We start from the raw sequence: 22,726 nt of genomic DNA, 5'->3' as shown, positions 1-22,726 counted from the left end.
GTCTTGTGCTGTTCTCTTCATTCCTCTTACTCGAAGAAGCGTTCGCTCTATTAACTCTTCCGTACACAGTTGCAGCGTAATTCAAACCTTACTTGATGCACGCTTTACCCGTAGAAGGTAAGTGGTCGTCATATGACTCCGCCACACATATCTTATTCTTTGGCTGTTCCTTGGGTCTCAATGGCGCACGCCAACTGTCGTGTTCGTATGTCTTCAACACTATAGCTACATATCGCGGCCTTACGAAATGATGTCGTTAGCGCAAGTCCGCGTACATTAGAACTGAGGGCGTTTATTTTATACTCGCTCCACTTAGTAAGCGCAAAATAGGCGATAACGTTACGCCACGCCACAGTACGTTTTCTTTTTATGGTTTGTTTCGCATTCCGTTAAAGAGTTAAGAAACATTCCACCTCGTTAGTGGAGGAAGCCTGGAAATCTTTTTTTTTCTTTTTTTTTGTAACGACGATGTAAGAAAAGAAGAGAGTTGAACTGTTACCCGTTTTTAAACGCCGTTCGTACACTGTTAGAAAAAAGTATACCTTTAGGGTATAAACGGCTTGTTCCAGGGCGCATACCATTTGAGGTATAAACCTTCCTCAAGGTATACTATCTTTATACCTCCCTCAAGGTATACTATTTGCACCTCAAGGTACACTATTTGCACCTCAGGGTATAAACATATACCTCATAGAGGGTATATATTGAAGACCTTGTGGTATAATTGCGGAAAACGGTAATATTCGATTTATTTGAGCGTCATATCCGAGTGGCGACTTTCCAGCCCAGCTTGCTAGAAATAAAAAGAATGACAAAAATGAACGATAACGAAACATGAAAATATACCTGGATACGCTCGTGTACAAGCTCACAAAGCATGGATGTGAACCGGAGAGCAAATAAATGAAGTAACAATTAGCATCAAACTGGAAACCAAGAATCAGCACCAACAAATATTAGGAAAAATATTTTCAGGAGCAGTTGGCATTTGCTGGAGAACACATACAAATACAACACACCGCGGCCGCGCATAGTGGGTACCATCCTTCGCCCAGGAAGCAACTTGAGAAGTGAGGACATGTAGACCTAGTTATTTTGGGAACAAATAATAGGCTCCCAGATGTCATTAGCCAAACTAATTAGAATGAGGGCCAGTTCTCACTTGGCGACACCCGACGCGGCGTCGTGAGCGGGCGGCGGAAATAGACGCGCATTTCCGGAGTCTGGAGAGGAGAGACGTCGAGCCAAAAAAAAAAAAAAAAACTGCCATGCCGACCTTCTTTCACGACGTCGGCGAGAGCTGCCGAGAACGACGGCTGGCGACCAATTAGGTGACACAGAAAGGCCACGCCTCCTTATTTTTCGTCTGCTTTGGACGACGGAATACCACTGTGGTGGGAACATGAAAATCGTGCGCGCTGACGGGGCGGCGGAAATGCGCCTCTACTTCCGCCGCCCGCTCACGACGCCGCGTCGGGCGTCGCCAAGTGAGAACTGGCCCTGATACTGTATTACCGACTATGTTTTTTTAATTAACTTACCGTTTAATTGAGATGACAATGTCCCCGCCGCAAATTAATGTGATCCCACACGTTGCGGAAGAGAAGGTATACAAAACACTGAAGGTATAAACGTAAGAGAGAAGCACCTTCTTATACCCTCAGCTGGCGTGGAAGGTATAGTCTCCGTGATCTATACCTTACACGTGGTTTAAACAGGGTATAGACAGTGATAATGAGGTATAAATGTGGTACTTTAGACCTCACTTGTAACTTTTTATTCCTTTTATATACCTTTTCTTCTAACAGTGTACGTACCAAGCATAATTTATGCTTTCGCGAAGCCGTGTCTTTGCCGAAGTGCCCTAGCAAAGAAAGAATTGATTTTCGTTGCTTACAGTGCATTCCTGTACCCAGAACGGACTGACAGCTTTAGTGGACATCGCCACTCTTCCTGCTGTCCTAGAGAGCCGGGACCGAGGAGATTCTCTGCACTTGAGAGGTAGGCATTCACGGAATTTGTATCGTTGACGAAGAAATAGCCCTTCGCTTGAGCACAGCGCGGCGCATCCTAAAGTAATTTCCTGGGAGTCTCAGTACAAATCCTTCGTAGAGAGCGGAATTTCTATAAAATGTCTACGTTAGTACATCGTCAGTTAGACTTTCTAGGTTTCAGAAGGGACGAGGGCGTGCTCCTCTTAATGACCATTAAAGGGGTCGAAAGTCATTTAGAAAGCTGTAGAAGCTGTACTTTATGTCGAAAGCCTTATAGCTTCTAAGCTTCAGACGCGCAATAGCTCTGTAATATATTTAGTTTTTTTTTTTTTTTTGTAAATTGCATTTCAAAGATTACACGGCCAAGAAGGCTTTGCGGACTCCTTCGTCCGGCAACATCGACACGACTATAGATACACCATCTATCAACGACGCACACAACAACGCTCGAACCACTTTCGCTCTAACGCATAGTCCGTTAGAATTTTGTGATACAAAACGGCTGTTGTTGGTATCTTGCAGTACTGGGTGTTGTGATTTACATTTCACGTTACAGCTGATGTAACATGAATGCAATATGTCACAAAAAGGCATCCGCTTTCAATTTTCTGCAAATCATGTGGGAGAACGATGTAATCCTGGATGATGGTTTTCTAGAACTATGTCATGCGGTGCGTATTTCACTGCGTAAAGCGCAATTAGCATTACCTATTAGCTAACACGGATCGGCTGCAGCAGACCAATTCCGCATGTGAAAATACTCATTGCCGACCCTTGAAAAGTCACCTGCTCCTGTGTTTCTCAAATATATTGTAGTTATCTCATCATCTCAGTAATCTCATTGTAGTTATGCGCTGTAGTAAATGCACCGTGCAGACTCGAACGTCGTATATAGGTGTAGGTGCATTACCTGGGCTTGTCTAAATGAGGCGTCTTGTATCGCCTCAGCTTGCAGGAGCAGTCAAGCTTTTTGATTAGCCAGTTGAGCACCTGCTTGATGACGATGGAAGTGACGTTGAATAGACTGTAAATGCAGCAGCAGCCGACAACCAGGATCACAAAGTTGGTCACACGGTACCAGTTCATCTGGAAGCAGTGCCGTCATAACAGCGTTAACATTGTGGCATTGGCACATTTAACTTCAGTGAAAACGTTTAAAGGGGTTGGGACACTTTCATAGACACGGTTCATTACATCATGGACGCGTTGTACTGCACGGCAGAGTACTGAAGAAAAAAGAATTATTCTTCTACGTGTCTTATGTAGCGAGATACAAGCCCTCAAACACACTCCCGAGCAAAGCGCCGACGTCAGAGAGCTCAGAGTTGCGTCCATTCCTATTGGCAGCCGTAAGCACGTGACTTCTCGTGCGCTGCCTCACTGGCAACGGCGTGCGCTGTGACGTCAGAGTCGCATGAGTTTCGGTATTCGCGGTGCCCATTTTCTCCGCTTCTATCACTCTTTTCGCTGTGAAACTCTCAATGCAGATTCACACTGGTGCAAAGAAGCGTCTTTTACGTTTATCTGGGATAACGTGGGATGTCCTGTCTCAACCCCTTTAAGGTTTAGATAAACGACACTTTTATACACTTGTTGCTCAAGGGACGAGGAGGGAAATAATGCGCGCAATGCACCCGCGTCTTGTAACAGGCGCACTCTCAAAGCAGAACTCTGCCACACAACGCGCACAACTCACGGTTAGCAAATGCACAGAATGATACCTTCACAACTCGTAAATACAGGGCGTCGCACTTACGCCTTTCTCTGACCATTAATATAATCGCTAAGTGTCACAAAAAGGTGTAAGTCGGTGAAGGTTGACTAGCAGCATGTTACGCGATGAAGCTCTGTTTTAGAGTTTAACAACAAGCATCAATGTGTCAAAAATCCTTTAAAGGGAATTATACATTCGTTCATTTTCACCAAATGTGAACACCAGCTTTTCCTGTCCGACACGCACGGGTGGCTTACCCCTGCTTGCTCGTCAATACTGCAGGCAAAGCACGCTTTACAGGACACCAACTGCAGCTCATTCTTATAGAGCCATACCCTGTAGTTGGCATCTGCATAGTGTTCGGCAGCTACCACGTTTGGTTGAAATATAGAAAATCACTGAAGGCACTTTGCATTCTGTCTGTGTCACGTGTGAAATAAGTGTCTACCTCTAAAGATTACATAGAAAGAGGGAGATACATTCATGTTTAAACGCAATTAAGCTGAATATTGTCGTAGGATGTCAGAAGGTAATTTTATATTCAAATACTATATCAGATTAAATTTTTTTTTCTAAGGGAAATGAATTACAAAAAGACTTTGAAATTCTTAAAGATTTGAGCACACATATGTTCACTTTGTGCCCCCACAGTACGAAGAGCTCGCAGCAGATGTGCATGTTGTTGAAGCCGCTGTACATCATTTTGCCCGTTGTAAATATTGTAGGAACGACGCAAATAATTTCAGCGTAATATAATAGGCAACGCTCTATGTATTCTAAGAAGAAAAATGAGTTACTTTAGCCGTTTTGGGGACTCGATGCATTGCCACAACCGTTACTCCCCTCCCTGACTAAACGCACGGAAGTTTATGCGGAATTCAGGAACTATTTGCAGTGCCGGGGAATAAATTTAGGGATTCAGGGGACTAAAATAGGGAGTATTCGCCATCTCTGGGAGAAGAAGCTGTAATCGCTTCCCCGTTTACTCCTTTTTTTTCTTCTTAGAGTGTCACGTACCATACCTCTCCATATTTTTCTCTCTCTAAACCAACCAACCATACACACCAAAGACGTACCATGGAAGTCGTTCAAAACGTCCGTATTGGACGACAATACATCCCAGATGACAATACCTGAAATTCCTTCCTGAAAGTGGATGCATTTTCTTCCTCGGTGTCATTTACTCGAAGGATGTTTTCCATGGCTGTCGTGCTACAGTTCGACGGATCCGCTGGTGGCGTTGAGTAGGCAGTGGAGCTCGTATCCATGTGCGGATAGTGGGCTCTTTGGTTCGGCACGAAATCTCCGAAACCAATGGTGGAGAAAGCAATGAAGCAGAAGTAGAGGGACTCGAAGTAGGACCACTGTTCTGTGACCGAGTACAAGGCGGATGCAGAAACAGCGATCACTACAGTGGCCAAACACAGGTATAACATCACCCAGTACACGGATGGCTTCCAGTCATCCAGGCGGTCGTCAAAGGAGAGCTGTAAATGAGAAGTAAAATATAGTAAAATATGTATGAGTAATGAACAGTAAAAGAGGCTAGAGGGTAGTTTGGCTAGACGCGGGGAAATAAAAAAGAAAACAAAGAACGCTCATGGTACATTTCGTGTTATAGGGGGTTAGGTAATTGATCAAGGACAAATACGGATAGCAAGTAGATGGGACGACCGCTGTCGTTTACACTCAGGGGCGGCGCAACGTCCTGAATTCAGGGAGACACCGGTTCCATCCCCCACCGCCACCATCAAGTCATGCCAGAGGTCCCAAAAATTCGAGACAGTCTGAATGACAAAAAGTGTCAAATACAGCTCATGGCACACATGAGACTGAGAGTTGTTTAAAACATACTTGAACCCGTGAACACTTTCAGGTCATGTCGTCGTGAGTTCTACCGCATCAATCGACAAAGCCTTTACTATGCTGGCAATTTGGTCGATTCAGGAAAACGGTTTATAGCATTTTATTCGTATACGGCACCTGAGATTACACTTTGGCGCCCTTCACAGATTCAGAGGGTCTACGGGAACCCCTGTAACCCCCCTCCCCCCCCCCCCCACCCGCCGCCCCGTTTACACTCACATACAGGTACGACACACATGAAGTGCCACTAAGGTGGCAGTAACCAGGTGGTGTAGACGCTGTCAAACACCTTGCTAACGTCTCACGAGGAAAATTCACAATTCTGTTCCCTCTCTTGATGGCGCTGACTGTCCATGTTGGACCGTGTACTTTCTGGTCCGGTTATTGAGCACCCTTTCGCAAATAAGCAGAGTGCCGTCCCAAGCCACCTTTTGTATGGGCAAATTTACGTAGCCCAACGATCGATTATTTTTCCTTCTAGAAGCATTCGCTGAATGCACGTTTTTTCGTGGCTTCCGAGCGGAAACACATTCATCTACGTCTACACAACGCGGAATTGGGGAATGTTGCGAGGTTAAGCAAGGCGTGGATATGAATGTGCTATAATTCGCCAAGCACTGCACCAGTTAAAGCTATCTTGTTTCGGGAGGAAACAGGCTTACGGATGCGCAGATGCGTGTGCGAATGCCTGAGCATGTATTCCTCGTGAACCCCACGCTCTTCTTTGTATAGTATGGAGTTTCCCCACCAGCTAGCCTGCATTTACGCCATTATATCAGTTACACGTTCGATAGGTAAGCTAAGAAAGATGAGGAAAGCATTGAGGGTAGCTGCGAGCGATGTATGGTGGTAGATAACGTCGCTTTTTTCGTATCCCCTTTTGTGCTGCAGAAGCAATGCGTGGGGAGGAGTCTCCATCCGTGCTGACTGTCATAGCCTAAGTGCTCCAAGTTTGCCTTCCGGAACGCCGCCTGTTCTGAGAGGTGCGGAGAGGTTCCTGCTTTGTGTAACCCTTGTCTTTTCTCCCCACTTAGCAGCTTCTCGCCAAGCTGGTAGATCACCCGTTGAATGCATTCTCAGCGTGCACTTGTATCTGTCTTCAGGGAAGATGGAGTATGCTTTACGTGTAGAAAGAGGCTGACGAGTGAGGAACAGTTTATATTTTAAGCGGGGTATATTCTTTGTGTACTGTATAATAATATCCAGTGTTCGATGTGTCGTGTCCAGTGACGACGCGGAACAAAACTGTGCATGCTTTGCCAAAGGGAAATTCGATTTATCTGAAATCTCAGTGAAGAAATTGGCTACTAGGAGAGGAGTGCGCTGTTAAAAGATCGCTTCGCCACATAGCATCGCTCGGAGCCAACCGTAGTTCAGAGTGATATCGTTTTGTCTCCTGATTTTTTGAAAATTTTTTGGACACTTCGTAATTTGCGTAATGTGTCCAAATATGCGGATTCATCAAATTTTCAACACAAGAGAGAACGGGGTTATCCGGAATGGCTAGAAGCGTGCTACGTGGTGAATTCCTGTTTTAACTGTGTAGCAGGAAACGTTGCAAAAACGAAGAAAGTATGAAGTTTCAATACAATTTGCGTCTGGCGTACGAAATGTGGTTGAAATCTGGAAGAGCTGATACGTATTTTGATTTTCTTACCCTTCTGGGCCTTATTCTCCCCCTTTCCTGCCACCTAACCACATTCCTTCACAGTATTCTGCTGTACAACTTGGAATGGAATTTTCTAGAACCTTCTGCTCGCGTTTCCGAACATTTCCGAATGGAATTGTAGGGGGTCTGTTCAGCTATAGCTATGCATGCAAAATTGCAAGGTTGCGCATCGCGTAAGTACCACGCACGGCATATTGAAGACGGGAGGCCCGTTCGATTGCATCGCCCTCTGTGTTCCGCGTCCTTCGCTATCGAAATCGAAGAAATTCTTCTCTATAGATCCTCGTGTCGCGTTTGTGTCGTGTTCAAAGCGCTGTCTCAAAGTGAGACTTCCATAGGGTGACCTTTATGTATGCTATTTGTTTGAGACTAGTGTTCATGCTGTCGGAGGCGCTACAGTTTTTATTTTTAGAGAAAAGAGAAAATTAGGCAACTGCCCCGCTTCAACACGTTAGTTGAGAAAATTAGAACCAAGTTCGAATTGGGAAGCATGCGGCCATATCAGGCAAGCAGTTCGGGAATAGCAACATTGTCACCTGTGTCTTCAAGTGTGCACACTCCAAAGACACAGACATACACCCACACAGCGTACACTCTTAACCAACTGTCATCCCGAACGACACTTTACACATGTGCAAAATATTATAAAAAATTGTGCACGACCCTTGTCTTCACTAGATCAAGCGTTTGTCACACTTTGCATATGTGCCAAAGGTCCCAAAAGAGCGTACAGCTTCCGCAATCAACAAATCAGAAGAGAGAACTTTAGACATGATCGGTTGCTACTGTTGGCACTGAGCGTGTGAAAGTGTGGCAGAGGTTTATAATTAGAGCGCTAGCCGGTGTCCTCACATTTTCAGATTCAAGGACTGTTCTCATTCTACGCACATAGATATGTTAAAATGTTCATTATTATTCGAGAGACGTGGGAAAAGCAACCTATCTCCAATTTCGCGACAGCTAGTGTAAATGTTTCTACGCGAGCTCAAGAGTTACATAGTCCAGTCGGAACAACGCATTAGTATTCTCCGTGTCGTAGAACGACGTCGCTCAGCATGCCTGTACGCTGCATAAAATGCATTTTACTTGCGGAAACTTTGCAACCCACAGAACTTACGAAACTTTTTTCACTGGCAAGACAAGAGTGCAGTAAAGGTTCAGTCACTGTGATAGCATTCCATTATTGTGCTTATTAGTATTTGTATTTTACGTCGCATCTTTGTTTGAGGTAAAACACAAACTTAGAAGGGCGCTAACGGCGTATTCACACGGGCGACATCCTCACAGGAGATTCTGGAGGAAGAAAGAGCGAAACCACTGCTCACAGAGCCCAAGTTCCGTCCAGTGTTATGTTGAGCATTCACACGGTGCGCAATATCGGGAGTGGGGTATACTGCACACTTTGCAGACGACACTTAGCAGACGACACAGTCGGCGTCTTTTCATGTCGTCTGCTACAGAATATATTGTGGCTGCGTCGCAGAATATTCACCACGGTTAGCACAGTGTACGTGAAGACGCGACGTTGAGCGCTCGCGTGCACATGGCAGCAGAAAGCTATGACGTTTTTCGCATCTTTCGCTGCAGTATTCTGGGGAATGTCGCTCGTATGTATACACGGTAAGCGTCGTTCGTGACTTATGAGCGGAACAAACCGCAATGTGCGTTCTCTCCCTCTCTCTCCATCTCAAGAAGCCCAGCGACGCGGAGATACCCCGTATTGGACCCCTCTAACTGGTCCCCTCCCCGGGGACAATTCGTTTGAAGAGACTAATGAAGGCGCGCTCCGCATTGTCGGCTTTCTTGAGAGGGAGAGAGAAAACGTAAATTGCGTTTTTTCTATATCGAACAACACAACGGATGAATCCCGTTCCTTGAAAATGGTTAAAAATTGGGCTGTTCGGTAGTTCGTACTTTAAAAGCAAACCCCGAAGCCCGTTCCTTTTGTGTTGATGTCAAGGTAACGGACTCATTCGTTTCACGAGGAGATATTGTTGAACTTTAGTACCCCTTTAAAGCGAGAATAACTTCTATATTGTTCCGTTGCAATAAGTACGGTCGTCGGTTACAACTGCTGATGTTTTTCGCATTCCGAACTTACGGAGTTCGTTAGCTGCGTTCAGAGCTTACGCGATTCGGACAGTTCAAATGTTTACCCTCCTTAACAATAACGGCTTCGATCGAGTACAATGTGGGTCACTGCTCTTTCTGTTGGTTCGGTTCCAAATCATTTCATTTAGCGCTTCCTCGCTTATCACACAAGAGAGAGCTGCGGGCATTCAATGGGAGCCACATGCATGAGATTCAATTGAACGTTCTTCTCTGTTCTTTTCTGCTATGCGTTTACTTTATTGCAGCGTCGTCGTTCATGCTTCGGGCTAGTTGCAAAATCCATATTTTGACTAGCACTTAGACATGCTGTGCTCTTAGCATAACGTTTTTGCGATCGGTTCTTTTAGTTCGTTTATGGCGCTCATAGAGCAGGCGAAGTGCCACATTCTTTATTTCTCGTTGCTCAGAATGCTGGTGTTGTGGATCATCAATTGCAACATCCCCTACATCATTGCGGAGGATAGCATGATGTATACAGGGTGTTTCACTTATGAGTGACCCCTAATTATAAAAAAATGTACTTGAGATAAAAATTAGAAACCTTCTGTGTCATACTTGTGAAGGTTTTTGCCGCCCAAACAGGTGGTTTCCATCAGTGTACCTCATTCATTTGTCTAATTAGCTTAATTGAACTCAAAAATTCCCAAGGAAAGTCAACTTTTTTTTGCGCTAATTAGAAAGCCCATGGCCACAACAACCCCAATTCCAGTCACAATTACAAGATCTTTGACGATCTTTCCACAAAAATTTGATACCCGAAAACTTGCCATCTCTGCAAGCGCGCTTTTGAATTTCGCGGCGCTGGGACTATCGTCTCGGCCCGAAGACACTCCCACTGCTCATGGAAACAGCATAAGAAAACATAAGGAAAAGCGAGGGCGGAGACTGGATGCAATCACGTATTTTGCCTTCACAAGCTTATCTGTTCGCAGCCATGAGTTACTGATAATCACCGAAGTCTGCTGTCCTCCTGGGTGTTTTTTTAATCCCTTCTCTATTCCACAGTTCATCTCGACAGGTAAAAGGAACCAACCAAAAAACGAGGCAGCATAAAGAGGTGGACCTGGCTTCTCGTTGCTTCCTGTGTTGTTCTCCTCCCCATACTTGGTGGGGCAACTTGGCCAAACGAGCGCCTTGACAAGCGACGGTTTTTCGGACAGTTTTTATGTGTTTTCGGGTATCAAATTTTTTGGGAAAGATCGTGAAAGATCCTGTAATAGTGACTGAAATAGGGTGTTGTGGCCATGGGCTTTCTAATTAGTGCAAAAAACGTTACCTTTCCTTGGGAATTTTGAGTTCAATTAAGCTAATTAGACAAATTAATGAGGTACACTGATGGAAACCACCTGTATAGGCGGAAAAAACCTTCAAGTATGACGCAGAAGGGTTCTAATTTTTATGTCAAGTAAATTTTTTAAATAAGGGGTCACTCTTAAGTGAAACACCCTGTATATACCACGAGGCGCCAAAAATAGAGTGGTGGGATTTCCTAATAAGTATTGATGTTATTTTATAATTAAACTCGTCTATTCGTGCCCAATGGTGTCTATATTTTTTTTTTTTAATTGAACGATTCAGCGGTGGATGACGGCAGTGTAGTTTCGCTGTCTGCGCAGTACTTGTCGCGACGTACATCTATGCGGCTTGGCAGTACAGCCAATAAGAACAAGCCTAGGGCGGATCTTAAAGATCCCGCTCTTAGGCTGAGCACGACTATACTTCTGGATTAAAATTCGTATGAGAGAACGTATTTCGTCCCGTTATCCAGAGCCGTAGTTTGGCCATTCTCAGATCTTTTGCCGCCTTGTAGGTGGAGCCTATTTTGACGTCAGGGTCGTCGTTGCGCCGCCCAAAAAGCCACTATCCGAGCGTAATCCGTCCAGAATCCGCTTATCAGCCACCTGGGGCGCGCCATTTCGATGCTCTCCGCCACCTGGTCTATTTTTCGCGCTCAATGTAATCTACAGAGATCCCCGCCACAGCCTCTTGTGATATGGGGGCTTTGTTGCCAAACTGAAAGAGTTCAAGGATGAAGGGATTTCGAAGGGCGAAGTATGCACGTGTCTTCCCTCCTGCATAGCAAACAAAGCTCAGCATCAAAATGGTGTAGGCAGTCGGCACCTGGCGGCGGTGCTGCGTAATTTCACCATCGCAGTAACTTTATTATGGGCGTGGAATTACATTTTGTTCCGTTGTTACGTTGAGCACGGGTTGGTTGAGCCACTGCAACCGCTGCACTAGGAGTGCAACACTCTCTCTGGAGTGGCCATGTTTTTGTAGAAGTTGTATGTCCGTAACTGCTCAACGCTCAAAGAATAGTACGGGCGGAATGATGGAGTGTACAACCTGAGACTCTCGACGGTCCAGGAGGCCCCTACGTCTCAGCTCCCTCTCGTGGCAGGCACGTAACACATAGGCGAGGAATGTGATGATGCGCTCGAGGAAAAGGTTGAAGAAGAGGATCGCCCCAGAGCAGCCGAAGAACCCGTAGGCCACCACTAGAGCTCGACCTGCTGAAGTCATGGGAGTCGTCATGCCGAAACCTGGAGGGGAACGTTCAGATATTTACTTTTATTCACAATCGTGAATGGCAGTCGCGCTAGGTCTGCGAGTGCCCCTAACTTTATGTCGCTTTAGAGTATACACAAGTTAAATGGCGGAGAAGACGATGAAGTCCGAAACGGAGTCCAGTAGAGAGATAGCGCAGTAGAGAGTCACAAGGAATGAAGCAGTTTGAGAGGAGCTGGAGAGACGTCCTTAGGTACAGCCTTCACAATTATTGTCAGGTCCAGAATACGCCCCCCGATGATGGGCATGAATCTTATGCGAGTGGATTTTAAGAAGTTTGGTATCAACTTGATTAGAGAGTTCCTGATTGTCAAGGATATACCTGAGGACGTGTCAGCCATCATCCTCCAAGTTGGTTCTATCGATGCCAGCGAAGAAGCTCCCCAGACTTGTTTGGACAGGATAGAGGTTCTCCTCTCAAAATGCTTCAGTCGTTGTGACTCTCTACTGTGCTACTTCACAAGTTCGCATATCTTTTTTTCACAAACTCTTCAGAAATAATAGGACGAAACCTGATGTGAAGTTAGCATTAGAACACAAGGGCGAAAGTACATGTAGCAGGGCCAGACTTTCTTGGTAGAGAAATGTGGTTGTTTGGCTTTTGTGTTATGGACAGAAAGTTGAAAAAAATGGCATCTCTTGGTGAGGTGCATAAGACAAACGACTTGGTAACTATAGTATCTGTTACAAGACGTCATCTGCCCAAATCGCTATATAGGAGAGCTGCTTTCTTAGCAAATACCCAATTTCAGTTCAGCTTCTATTGTGCACCGGCACGCTGATACGAGCAGCAATGTCACCATTGCTTACTCCGCACACGAGCAACAACAGATACATGAAGTGACGAGGAATGAGGAAATTCCTCCTTAATGTGTTTGTGAATCAAATGGATCCAAGTTCTTGTTGTGACAAAGTTTCGTACGCCACGCAGCATCAATAGCACGAGCCTCTCATGACCAGGTGCACAAGTCATGAAAGTACCAGTACAAGATGAGTTCAATGTCCAAGCCGTGTATAGGAGACTATTGTCCCTTAAGTCCAGGAATGAAAGCAGAGATTGACAGCTCTGATCGCCGAGTGTTTGCCTTAGCCCTTCGTTGGCTTTCCGCAGACTCACCTCTGTGACGACCAACATGTGATTGGTGACTCGGAATGATTGTACGGTGGGAAAGGGTAAAAAGGGGCAAGGCTGGCCTTTAAAGGTTGCCTGGGCATCTGTAATCTAACTTGACGTGCAGTGGGTTTTCGTCTTCGGCTTAGTTCCAAGGAGTAAGTCAGGATTTTGTTTGATTTTACCGACGGCCTGCTGCCAAGCTTCTCGCACGCGCTCTTTGCGACGCCTACACAGAAATGAATGAGTGAAGAATCGTAGTTCTACAAAAGTACAGCAGGAGTAAGTACATGGTGCTCGTGGCCTTTACGGGGAAATATGTGTTTCTCTTTTAATGCGTAAGCATTAGAGTCCTCGCTACGAAAAAATCGCGGCGTGGTCTGTCTGTAGCCACAGAGCGGCGCGGAGTGGAGAAGGAAGGAGAGGGCGCGTGGAGAGTGCGACGCGGCTCCGGCAGTGCATCTGTGGTGGTCGACAAGTTCATACGTGTCTGCGTGGGCGTGCCATGGGTTATGAAAGCTTTGCGGTGGAGCGGCGGCGAGAGAAGGCTGAGGCTGCGAGACGGCGCCGCCAAGCTGAATTGGAGGAAGCCCGAAAGGCTCGTTTGGCTGCGGATGCGGTCTTGCGTTAGCGTTGTGTAGGGTCGTGTGAAGGGTCGTTGAAGGGTTCTGTAGCGTTGTGAAGGGGAGTTACCAAAGGGTGTACAAGTTTTAATGCTAACGCATTTCCGTCGGACCCGCCAATGGACTGACCACGATTTTTAATGTATTTTTCGTGAAAGTCGAAGAATGAAATGACATAAATTAGGTAAGGTTCTGAAGATGCAAAATTTAGTCCGTATTGCATTTTAAATGCACGCAAACCACGTGAGAAATAGCCCCTCGACGAGAGAAAAACAAAAGAAAGCGAAAGAGTTTAGTGACACCAAAGGGACTAGTATAGTCACTATTGGAGAAGATAATAGGCAGCTTTAGGAAACCGTTGGTAAGGTTATCATGCGCATCGGAACCAATCGCAGTCGTGTGTGACTCATAATCTTATCCACTGATTGGTTGGGTTGATACGGTTCGACGCAAGCCACGTTATCAACGGTTTGCTAAAACTCTCTAGTGTCTGCGCAAAACATATTTTCGCGTTCGCCGTGCCGGCACGCTGACCTCGCTGACACACATATTTGTATTTGTTTTCTTCTTGTGCTTCTTTTCTTTTAAACGTCTACCATGGCTGACCGTCTACCAGGGTAGCAATTCTTTGAGTTGACGTCATGAAAGACGGCCACTGAGTGTGCAGCTCGGATTTTCAAAGCAACGCTGAAACCGTCGACTTAGAAAACGGTTTCTTTGTCGACTGAGTTGCACTGACTTTCCTGTCTTCCTGCTGTGAGAATTCTCGGCAGCGAGTAGCTACTCCAGAAAGACACGCTTCCGCTCCCTAGGGCTGAGTCTTGAAGGCTGGAACTCGTACGGAATAGCAAAATAAACTTTGGATGGAGAGAAGTAACATGTGGATACATTATTCATGGGTCCCTTTCTCGCGACTTGTCGTTATACTGTAGCTTGGCTTAAAATTCAGAAAAAATTATGTAAAAATCTTTGCAAACTATCTTTGCGCAAAAAAATCAGATTTCGATGTTTTGGAATAATGATTATTATGGTGAACAGTGATGAAACTAGTTCACGACAACATGATTATGCTAAAAAACGAGTAAAGCGACTTAAAGGTAGACGTGAAAGGTTAAAAACGTAATGTGAAACTTACAAGTTGTTAATAATAGCCAAATATTATCTTTTAAAAAATCAGGTAACCTGATAAAAGATACGATAGCCTCATCATTCAGCAAAAGTCTCAAATCAGTGAACATTATCTCCTATTTTTTCCGTACTTATGCTTCCTCAGTGTCAGTGAGCACGTGACAGTTGCTGTTCACATGCTTGTTATATGAGTGCGCACATTGTCCCGTAATGTCCGTGCACCCAAGCGTGTTCGCGACGAAACCTCTCTGCCTCTAAACAAGGTTTACATCGAAATGTCTTTGCACCGAAACGTGCGTGCACCGAACCGTTTTAGAGTCGCGTGTATTCTGTATGAAATCGTTATCTTCTTACGTCCATATTCCACTATAGTGCGAGAAGATGTAAAAGCGTGCTGGTTGAGTAACATGGTAACACGGACCTCTTCTGTCCGTCCGTGTTTGTTGCCATGCTATTCCGCTAGTAAATGTTATCTGATTATGGGCACAAAATTATCTCATTGTGCGCATATTCCGCACTAATGCGAAAAAAAAAAGCCCAATGATGTAAGTCGTCGTCAGCTCACAGAGCACGTATAGATAAATAACAGGATTTATTTCCGCTATCTATGCAAGTGTTCCGCGCGGTTGTACTTCAGACAAGAAGGCGATATATGGGCTGTCTCGCCTTGCATGTAAATCTACCTAAAATCTACCTAAAATCATTAACAAGGATTGTTACCTCTTCGTCAGTTAACACCCGTCATTTACCGTGCAACAATACCAAGATGGCGTAACTGTGGGCGCAGAGAACGTGGGGCGCGCCGTTTGCTCCGTTTGCGCCGTTCTTCAACGGTGCGCAATGCTTCGTTGAACACATTACGATATGACGCGCGTTGAACTATAAAGTTGAGATAAATTCTTCAACCTGATGTAGACGATAGACACTGGCCACACCCAAGCTCTGCTACGCTACGTTCGACGCAAGCGAGGGTATACGACGAGGCGTTGTACAGCCGTCTTCAATCTCTTTCACGGAGACAAGTCACAGCGTAATTGACTGAAACATAGCTGAGTTCGTGTGTCCCAGGTAGCAACGCTATTAAGCACTTGCAATGGCGCCTTTTTTAAAATTTTTTTTAAAGAGACTAGTTGGTCTACCTTCTTCTACACTGCGATCGGGCAGGCGATATGAATTGTCTCTTATATTGCTTTGGGTTATTGATATTAGTGCGGCACAAGTAAATGACCATCTGCAGGTCAGCATTCTCTAAGAATACACAATAAAGCCCTTTAATTTTGCGGCCTCGATTTCTTCGCGAGTAGGGCACAGTCCACATATTCGTGGCCACCAAAGTTCGCGAGTTCTCGGGATGCTACAGCTTGCGGCTCGATTGGTTTGCGTCGTGATAACCCCGAGATTGCCCGTATGGGGACGTTCGGCTAGAGTTTGGCATGGTGACACTGGCGCCGGCTTTCTTCCCTGGTGGCGAGCGGAGGAAAACGTTTCCAGATATTCTACAAGTGCAGATAACGATGCTGGCGATTTCACAGGTCATCGCGTCAATTCTGTCGTGTGTTCGACCTATATCAGTGAATGTGTGCAATGCCTGATGAAATAACTGCAGGAAACTGCGACACAACTAAATAAATGCTGGAAATAACTTATCCTTGCCATCACAGGTGGCACTGATGGAAGTGAGCGAGCCCATACATTTGATAAAAGTAGCATTGTGCATGAGTGTGCTGCAAAGTAACTCAAATGCGTACTAGTAACATGCGCAATCAGCTATGAAAATAAAGTGTGGTTGCAGCATGACTTTTGCAGTAAACGAGAGCATATGGTTAACAGCAGTACACGACGTCGTGTTTTTGAGTTTGCACCTAATAAAAAAGAAGCTCGTTGATTTAAATAGCAATGAACGTATACGCTGATAGGCACTGCGCATCAGTACGAAGGAACACAAAGTAGACAATGGGCTGTTTCGCAGCTAAAACAACTGCATTTTCTTTCTTTGTTGTCTTTGCACTGTGTTTTTCCGTAGATTTTAATTTAATCTACCCTCTTTTTTTTGGGGGGGGGGAGGGGCTGGGGGGAGTATTTTAAGTTTATTTTAGTTTTTAACGTATCGACGTAAGGGATATACAAAATGTAATGGCCAAGACTGACATCACGTGTCATGCAGTGCAGACCGTAATGATTATGCGACGCGCTAGCGAAGAACATCAATCAGACTGCCAGCGATCAGTTCACTATATAGACACCCTACATGAATGAACGCTGAGTCTGTCTACTAGCGCACTGGAGCGCTATTGTCTACCATAGAAAATTCCGTCTATGCATTTATGTGATGTCCTCCGTAGACAACTTTCACTGGTATCTACTAGATCGACAAAGGTTATCAACCGAGACTCGTACGAGTGAGAGTGAATGTCCCAAACAGCTCTATGTAATAACCTTTCGATTGCTAAGCATGGTTCATTACACAAGCTCTGTCCCTACTGAAACTGTTCGAATCATTCGGCGTCTGGGAATTACCCAATTTCCAGGACCGAGGGATCAAAGCTCATATAGAAATCGGTCGTATACTAGAGACAAGGCAATCATCGCACACCCACTGATCTCTCCTTGCACAATAACATCTCATAATGACTGCATTGTAGTTCGAAAAATGGAGCTAGCACCCCGTTACAAGGATTCTGCATACGAGTGTGTGTGATGTCAATTAACATGGGATCGCAAGAGGATATAGCCAGAAAGGGATGAAGGGTGCAGGGGTGAAGGGTCAATGACGCCTTCAGTGGCAAGGCAAGACAGGGCCAACCACCGCCATATGGCTATAGTTTCACGAATAAGTATTGTCCTGTGTTTGCCCGAAGCTAACATTTCCCTGAGTTTGAGCGGACAGGAGAGACACAAGGTGGCACACGAAGTACACAAGGCAAGATTCATATACACTTGCCTTGTCTTGTGTGCTTCGTGCTGTGCCTTGTGTTTTTCCTCCCTCAAAGTCGAGGAAATATTACTTTGTTCACACCTACAATGGCTTGCTTGCATTCTAGTACTTTTATTTTCAACAGTTTCATTAACCTTCCTTAGGTTATGTCAGTGTGTTGATACCGATATCCTGCAACCGCTGGTCATGATAGTTCCGCGGAGTTCTTACTAGTTCATTTGTATTAAACTGATGCCAATAAATATTTATTCACCTGCAAAGGCTAATAGGAAATTATTGCTATTGTCGATCAATGGTGAATGGCATTCATCACACGCATATGTACAGTCGAGGTCTTAAAAAAACAAAAAAGGAAATGCGTTTGAAAAGCGTCGCTGAAGTAACAACTAGAGTGCATGGGATTCGCCCTGAAAGGTCATCCATAAAGCAGCACTGTGAGTGACCCAGACATATGTCGGCACTAGAAGTCGGCCCAGGACGCACATTCCCCCCCTCCCTCTCCCCAGAGCGCTACGTTGCCCTCCTCTGTGAGCCCGACAACGGCGATCTTGTTCACAAGCAGGACCGCCACGACCTTCACTTGCTCCACACACTGCAGACGAGCCGAGGAAGCAACCGAAGGGCCAAATTATTTCTTTTCGTATCCCCAAAAGATGATGATACGAGTGGCGTAGAGCTGTGATTGCCAAAGGGATAGCCGCTTTGATATCTCAAAGAAGCCAGCTGCCCTAATGGAGTTTGCTTGCGCTGGTGGAAAAGAAGGTGACTCAGCTCTGGAATTAGGATAATCAAGAAGACGCTAATTCTGGAACAACGAAAGGTTATTCGTGAGTGAGTTTGGCCACGTAGGAAGTTGAACACCTCTTTTCGAGTTTCGATTTGGCTATAGCCGCATGCTTACGTGCGTTGAATGTATACCGCTAATACCGCACTCTCTATGCCGAAACTATGTGTCAAACGTTGCGTAGCACATTCATTTATGCCTCCACGCATGTGTTCTGAAAGTACACTTCATAACTTCAACTGGAATGTGGATGTTGAAATACTTCCCATCCTTCCAGCGACGCACGGAATGGTTTCAGGGGAGAAGTTCTATCACGCAGACGATATTGTTCTATCCAACAGTGAATTGCACAAAGGCGCCTTAGAAGACTTCAGTTTCCCGAAATGAGTTTCCTCGAGGACCTTGTGGCAGACCAAATTTGTTTCGCCGAGCCAGGGATGTAACCTTTCAAATCTCGAGCGTTCTCTGCGGTACCCTTGCCGTCGTACTGTGATGAATAGATATAGTGTGCATAAAAGTTCATCTAACTGATACGTGGGAAACTTAATATGCAACTTTTCAAATACGTGCGGTCTGTTGAGTCAAATATTATGCTGTATATATGGTTGTGCAGTTTTGAAACTTAGATGTTTCCGAATGCAATGGCTAAGTTCTAAATCTGAACGAGAATCTCTCTCTCTATCTGTCTCTCTCTCTATATATATATCTCTATATCTATCTAAGAATTGATAAGTTGATAAGTAAAGATTTAAAAAATATGGAGAAATTGAATTCGGCACCCGACCAATTCTGCAAGTCCAGAAAAAAGGAAAATACGAAACAAAATATAAAAATAGAAAGAACAGAAACGTGTCGTAGCACACGTACCCACCCACCCACCCACCAAAACGTAGTCTCGGGGCCACAATTATGTACGATATATATATATATATATATATACTAATATATGAACAACGCCAGTCTCCAAGGGAATAGTTCACTCTTGAGAGATCAGATCGTGTGTGTTTGTTGGGAAGGGTAGTGCATTTCCTACTTTACCGAGGTTCGGTGTTACCTTGCGTGAAGTTGTACGGTATACATGTAATCTAGTATCGACATCGCAAGGCACAATTCTCGCACAAAGCACAAAATTGTCGCGCAGAAAGAGTGCTAAGGAATAGCTGACATCCATATTGATGGAGCTACATCATGATTTGATTTGATTGATTTTGATAATGTTTTTCTGTCTTTCCAATCTTTCTTTCCTTTTTAGTTTCCAAGACAATACAATAGTTATAGCATCTTTCATTGAAGAACATCGAAGTACGTTATTGTACACATTAGTTCTTTTGTTCCTCTTGCAACAGCTCTGGTAGCGCAGGTGCCAGTGCAGATATTATTACTATTATTTTTACAATGATGACAATGGTGGCGGCGACAACGACGGTGATGGTGGAATGGTGGTGGTAGCGTGAGACAGGCTACTCCTTAAGTGAAATCTTTCTATATGACCCGAAGAAAAGATACGAGTGAACGTCTCGCAATCTGTCGGTGGTGAGCAGGCCAATCACCGAACATTTTCAACGACGTCGAGAGTTCTTCCATGGATTCTATCCGTTGTTCTTCGAAGCGCCTGCCGACTGGCACGAAAATTACATCGCGTTATCTCGGAATATGCTGCCAATCTTCTCTCACACCACACATTATTTATTTACTTTATTTATGGCATTACCTCAAGGGCCGAAACGGACAAGTTTAGCACGTAGACCACGTTGCCGTGTCAGTTTTATGAAGAAACGCATTTGCGAATGGGACACCCCTCAGTCGGAGCCGTTAAAGCAGTGCCTCAAATGGCTTCGGTATCCATTCGTGCTGGCATCCTGTATGAAAGATTAGGGTCGATTCTGTGAAGCAGCCACGTTGCCGCCGCAACCGCACCCCTCCATTTTGCTTGTAATTAAGCGGAGCGGGATGTTGCAAAGCATATACTTTGCATAATGCAACCGTGAAAGAGATCTTTTATTTTTTGTGGCATTGCGCTTGTGGGCATCGAGAGCATGTTTCTTTCAGAACGTTCGCTTTGTTACGCAGCCTCTGTACAGGCAACATGCTTTTCCAAAATATTACACAGAATCCTATTATGTCATTTATGTCACCGCAGCTTTGAATATATGTGCCATCTTTTATCACAGAGCTGTGAAAAAAAAAGAAAAACAGTTTTGGCACTCGCTTCGGACATCCATGATCCTTGAAAACACGTCGTGCGAATGACACACTTCGCATAGTACACATTGTCCACTGCAGCTGTGTGCACTCAAGAACGTACGTGCTGAAATAAATCTTTGAAATCATTCAGTTCTTTCACACGTCAAGCGTCCTGGAACAGCTCGTCGCACCGGTGCGGCCTACGTTTCCATTTTTTTTTCTACTTCTATTCTACGCATTTCGGTAGCAGTCTGTTCTGAGAAAGCAAATGCAACATGAAATTTAACAGGCTGTACTTCGCGCTGCGTTACAAAACATACTAGCGCGCAGTACGATGTCGCGTACACGAACTACGAGAAGCAGACAGGCTACGACAATTATTTGCGGCCAGGTATTTCACAGAACTACGCGCAGGTAGACGATGAACCGCAGTGCGGAACGTGTTCCCGCATGGCCGTGAGATCGCATTCACATTTAATTGAAAACGGAGAAGGTCTTTGGGAATGAAGTCTTATGTTTGAAAGCACGGAGATTGAAATCTTTGAAGTGTTTAGCTCCTCCTGGAACACATTCTCTCGGCAGAGCTCTCGAAAATGATATGGAAACTACATGCTGTACTTCCCGCCGGTAGTTATGTTTCTGCGCCTGTTTTTGGAATGTGCCTGTCGCTAACGTGGTTGGTAGTTAGCATTATAAACAGCAGTAGCAGCGTCGAAGAAAGGAGGACTAATAGGATGTCGTTATTGCAGCCGTAATACGACAACGGCGCCACTGAACACAGAACATTCAGCGCATATACAGAGTGTTTATTTTTATCCTTTACATAATTTTTATTTTAAAAAAGGTATCAGAGCAATGCGCAGATAGCGTTTTTGCAGTTGCATTATACGGCCAGGCGGACATCCACTGGAAGAGAGTACGTAACTACAAGATAACTAATTACCTGAAATCCGTTAATGAACTCTTTCATTAAAAATTTTAAAAATTAAAGAATTTTGGGCAAAAGCGAAATAGCAGAACGGTAGACAATCCTCGTTGAAAGCCATTCTTTTAAAAATCCAGAATAGAGTGTGTACCGTGAAATGTCCATCGCTTATGGACATTTCAAAGCGCGCCTGAAGAGCGCACCATCTACGCCGACGGTGTCTTATCTGGGCCGGAAAGCCGCTTATCTGGCCAGCAGATCGGCAACTACTCCGATCTTCTCCATCGCTCCAAATCACGTGGCCCTCTGACGTGAAATGAGCGCTGTGCTCCCTGCGTTCCCGGTCACTGCGGTCTCGGTTCATTGGCATATCAGAATTCGGTGATGGATATTTTAACGCATGTGCGCGTTTCAGGATTTGTTAGACGTGGAATGGCTTTCAACGAAGATAGTCTCTCATCCTACAATCTCGCTTTTGCCCGAAGTCTCCTATATTAAAGAGTTAGTTAACGAATTTTAGGTAATTAGTCATCTTCTAGTTGCACACTTTCTTCGAGAAGATGTCCGCCTGGCCCTATAATTTCAACTGTAGAAACGACATCTGTGCTGCTTTAATAGCTTATTTTATAAATATTCTGTAAAGTATAAAAATAATCACTCTGTATAGTTCGTATACATGCGCTAAGCAAACTTATAATACTAGGGAGTCTTGGTAGATCCGGTTAACTGGGGAACTGAGGCAATTTTTTGAGGCTCGAGTCCCACAATATCCAAAGAGAGGGATTAGCGTCATGATGTAACCTCTACCAAGTGCGCTGGCTGCAATGGAGCAACCAGCGTCTCCATCTTGTTCTTCTCGGGTTGTGCACGATTCCCCCGATTTAAACTCCCCCGTCCCGATTCCCCCGGCACGAAACAACCGGCTCATCTCCACAGCCCCCATGTCACCCGTCGCATTCCCTCCACCCTGTGCAGTGACCCGTACAGGTTGCAACAGAAGAATGATTTGGGAAGCTAAACGCTCTTTACATCTTTTATTTTTAAATGGCGATGCTCTCAGGTCTGTATGTAGCAAAAATGCTGAAAAATAACAATTGGGAGTAGATTTACACG

The 22,726-nt window shown here is 44.9% G+C and overlaps 2 protein-coding genes across 2 annotated transcripts in view; one reads left to right on the top strand and one right to left on the bottom strand.

Moving 5' to 3' along the window:
• The window catches only part of LOC135401248 (actin-histidine N-methyltransferase-like), a 187,830-nt gene that overhangs the window by 664 nt on the left and 164,440 nt on the right, over nucleotides 1-22,726 (top strand). Inside the window, exon 2 of the mRNA XM_064633531.1 lies at nucleotides 1,900-2,001. The gene's annotated coding sequence lies outside the window, so the exon portion shown is untranslated. The remainder of the gene's footprint in view (nucleotides 1-1,899; nucleotides 2,002-22,726) is intronic.
• LOC135401250 (potassium channel subfamily K member 13-like) overlaps nucleotides 1-22,726 on the bottom strand; it is a 118,151-nt gene that overhangs the window by 4,057 nt on the left and 91,368 nt on the right. The window contains exons 2-4 of the mRNA XM_064633533.1: nucleotides 11,702-11,898; nucleotides 4,842-5,195; nucleotides 2,905-3,080 (exon numbers count right to left, since the gene is read on the bottom strand). Coding sequence (XP_064489603.1) covers nucleotides 2,905-3,080; nucleotides 4,842-5,195; nucleotides 11,702-11,898 — 727 coding nt within the window. The remainder of the gene's footprint in view (nucleotides 1-2,904; nucleotides 3,081-4,841; nucleotides 5,196-11,701; nucleotides 11,899-22,726) is intronic.

This window comes from Ornithodoros turicata, chromosome 7, assembly GCF_037126465.1.
Source record: "Ornithodoros turicata isolate Travis chromosome 7, ASM3712646v1, whole genome shotgun sequence".
NCBI lineage: Eukaryota > Metazoa > Arthropoda > Arachnida > Ixodida > Argasidae > Ornithodoros > Ornithodoros turicata.
Note: the sequence above shows the minus strand (reverse complement) of the source record. Positions and strands in the feature narration are given on the sequence as shown.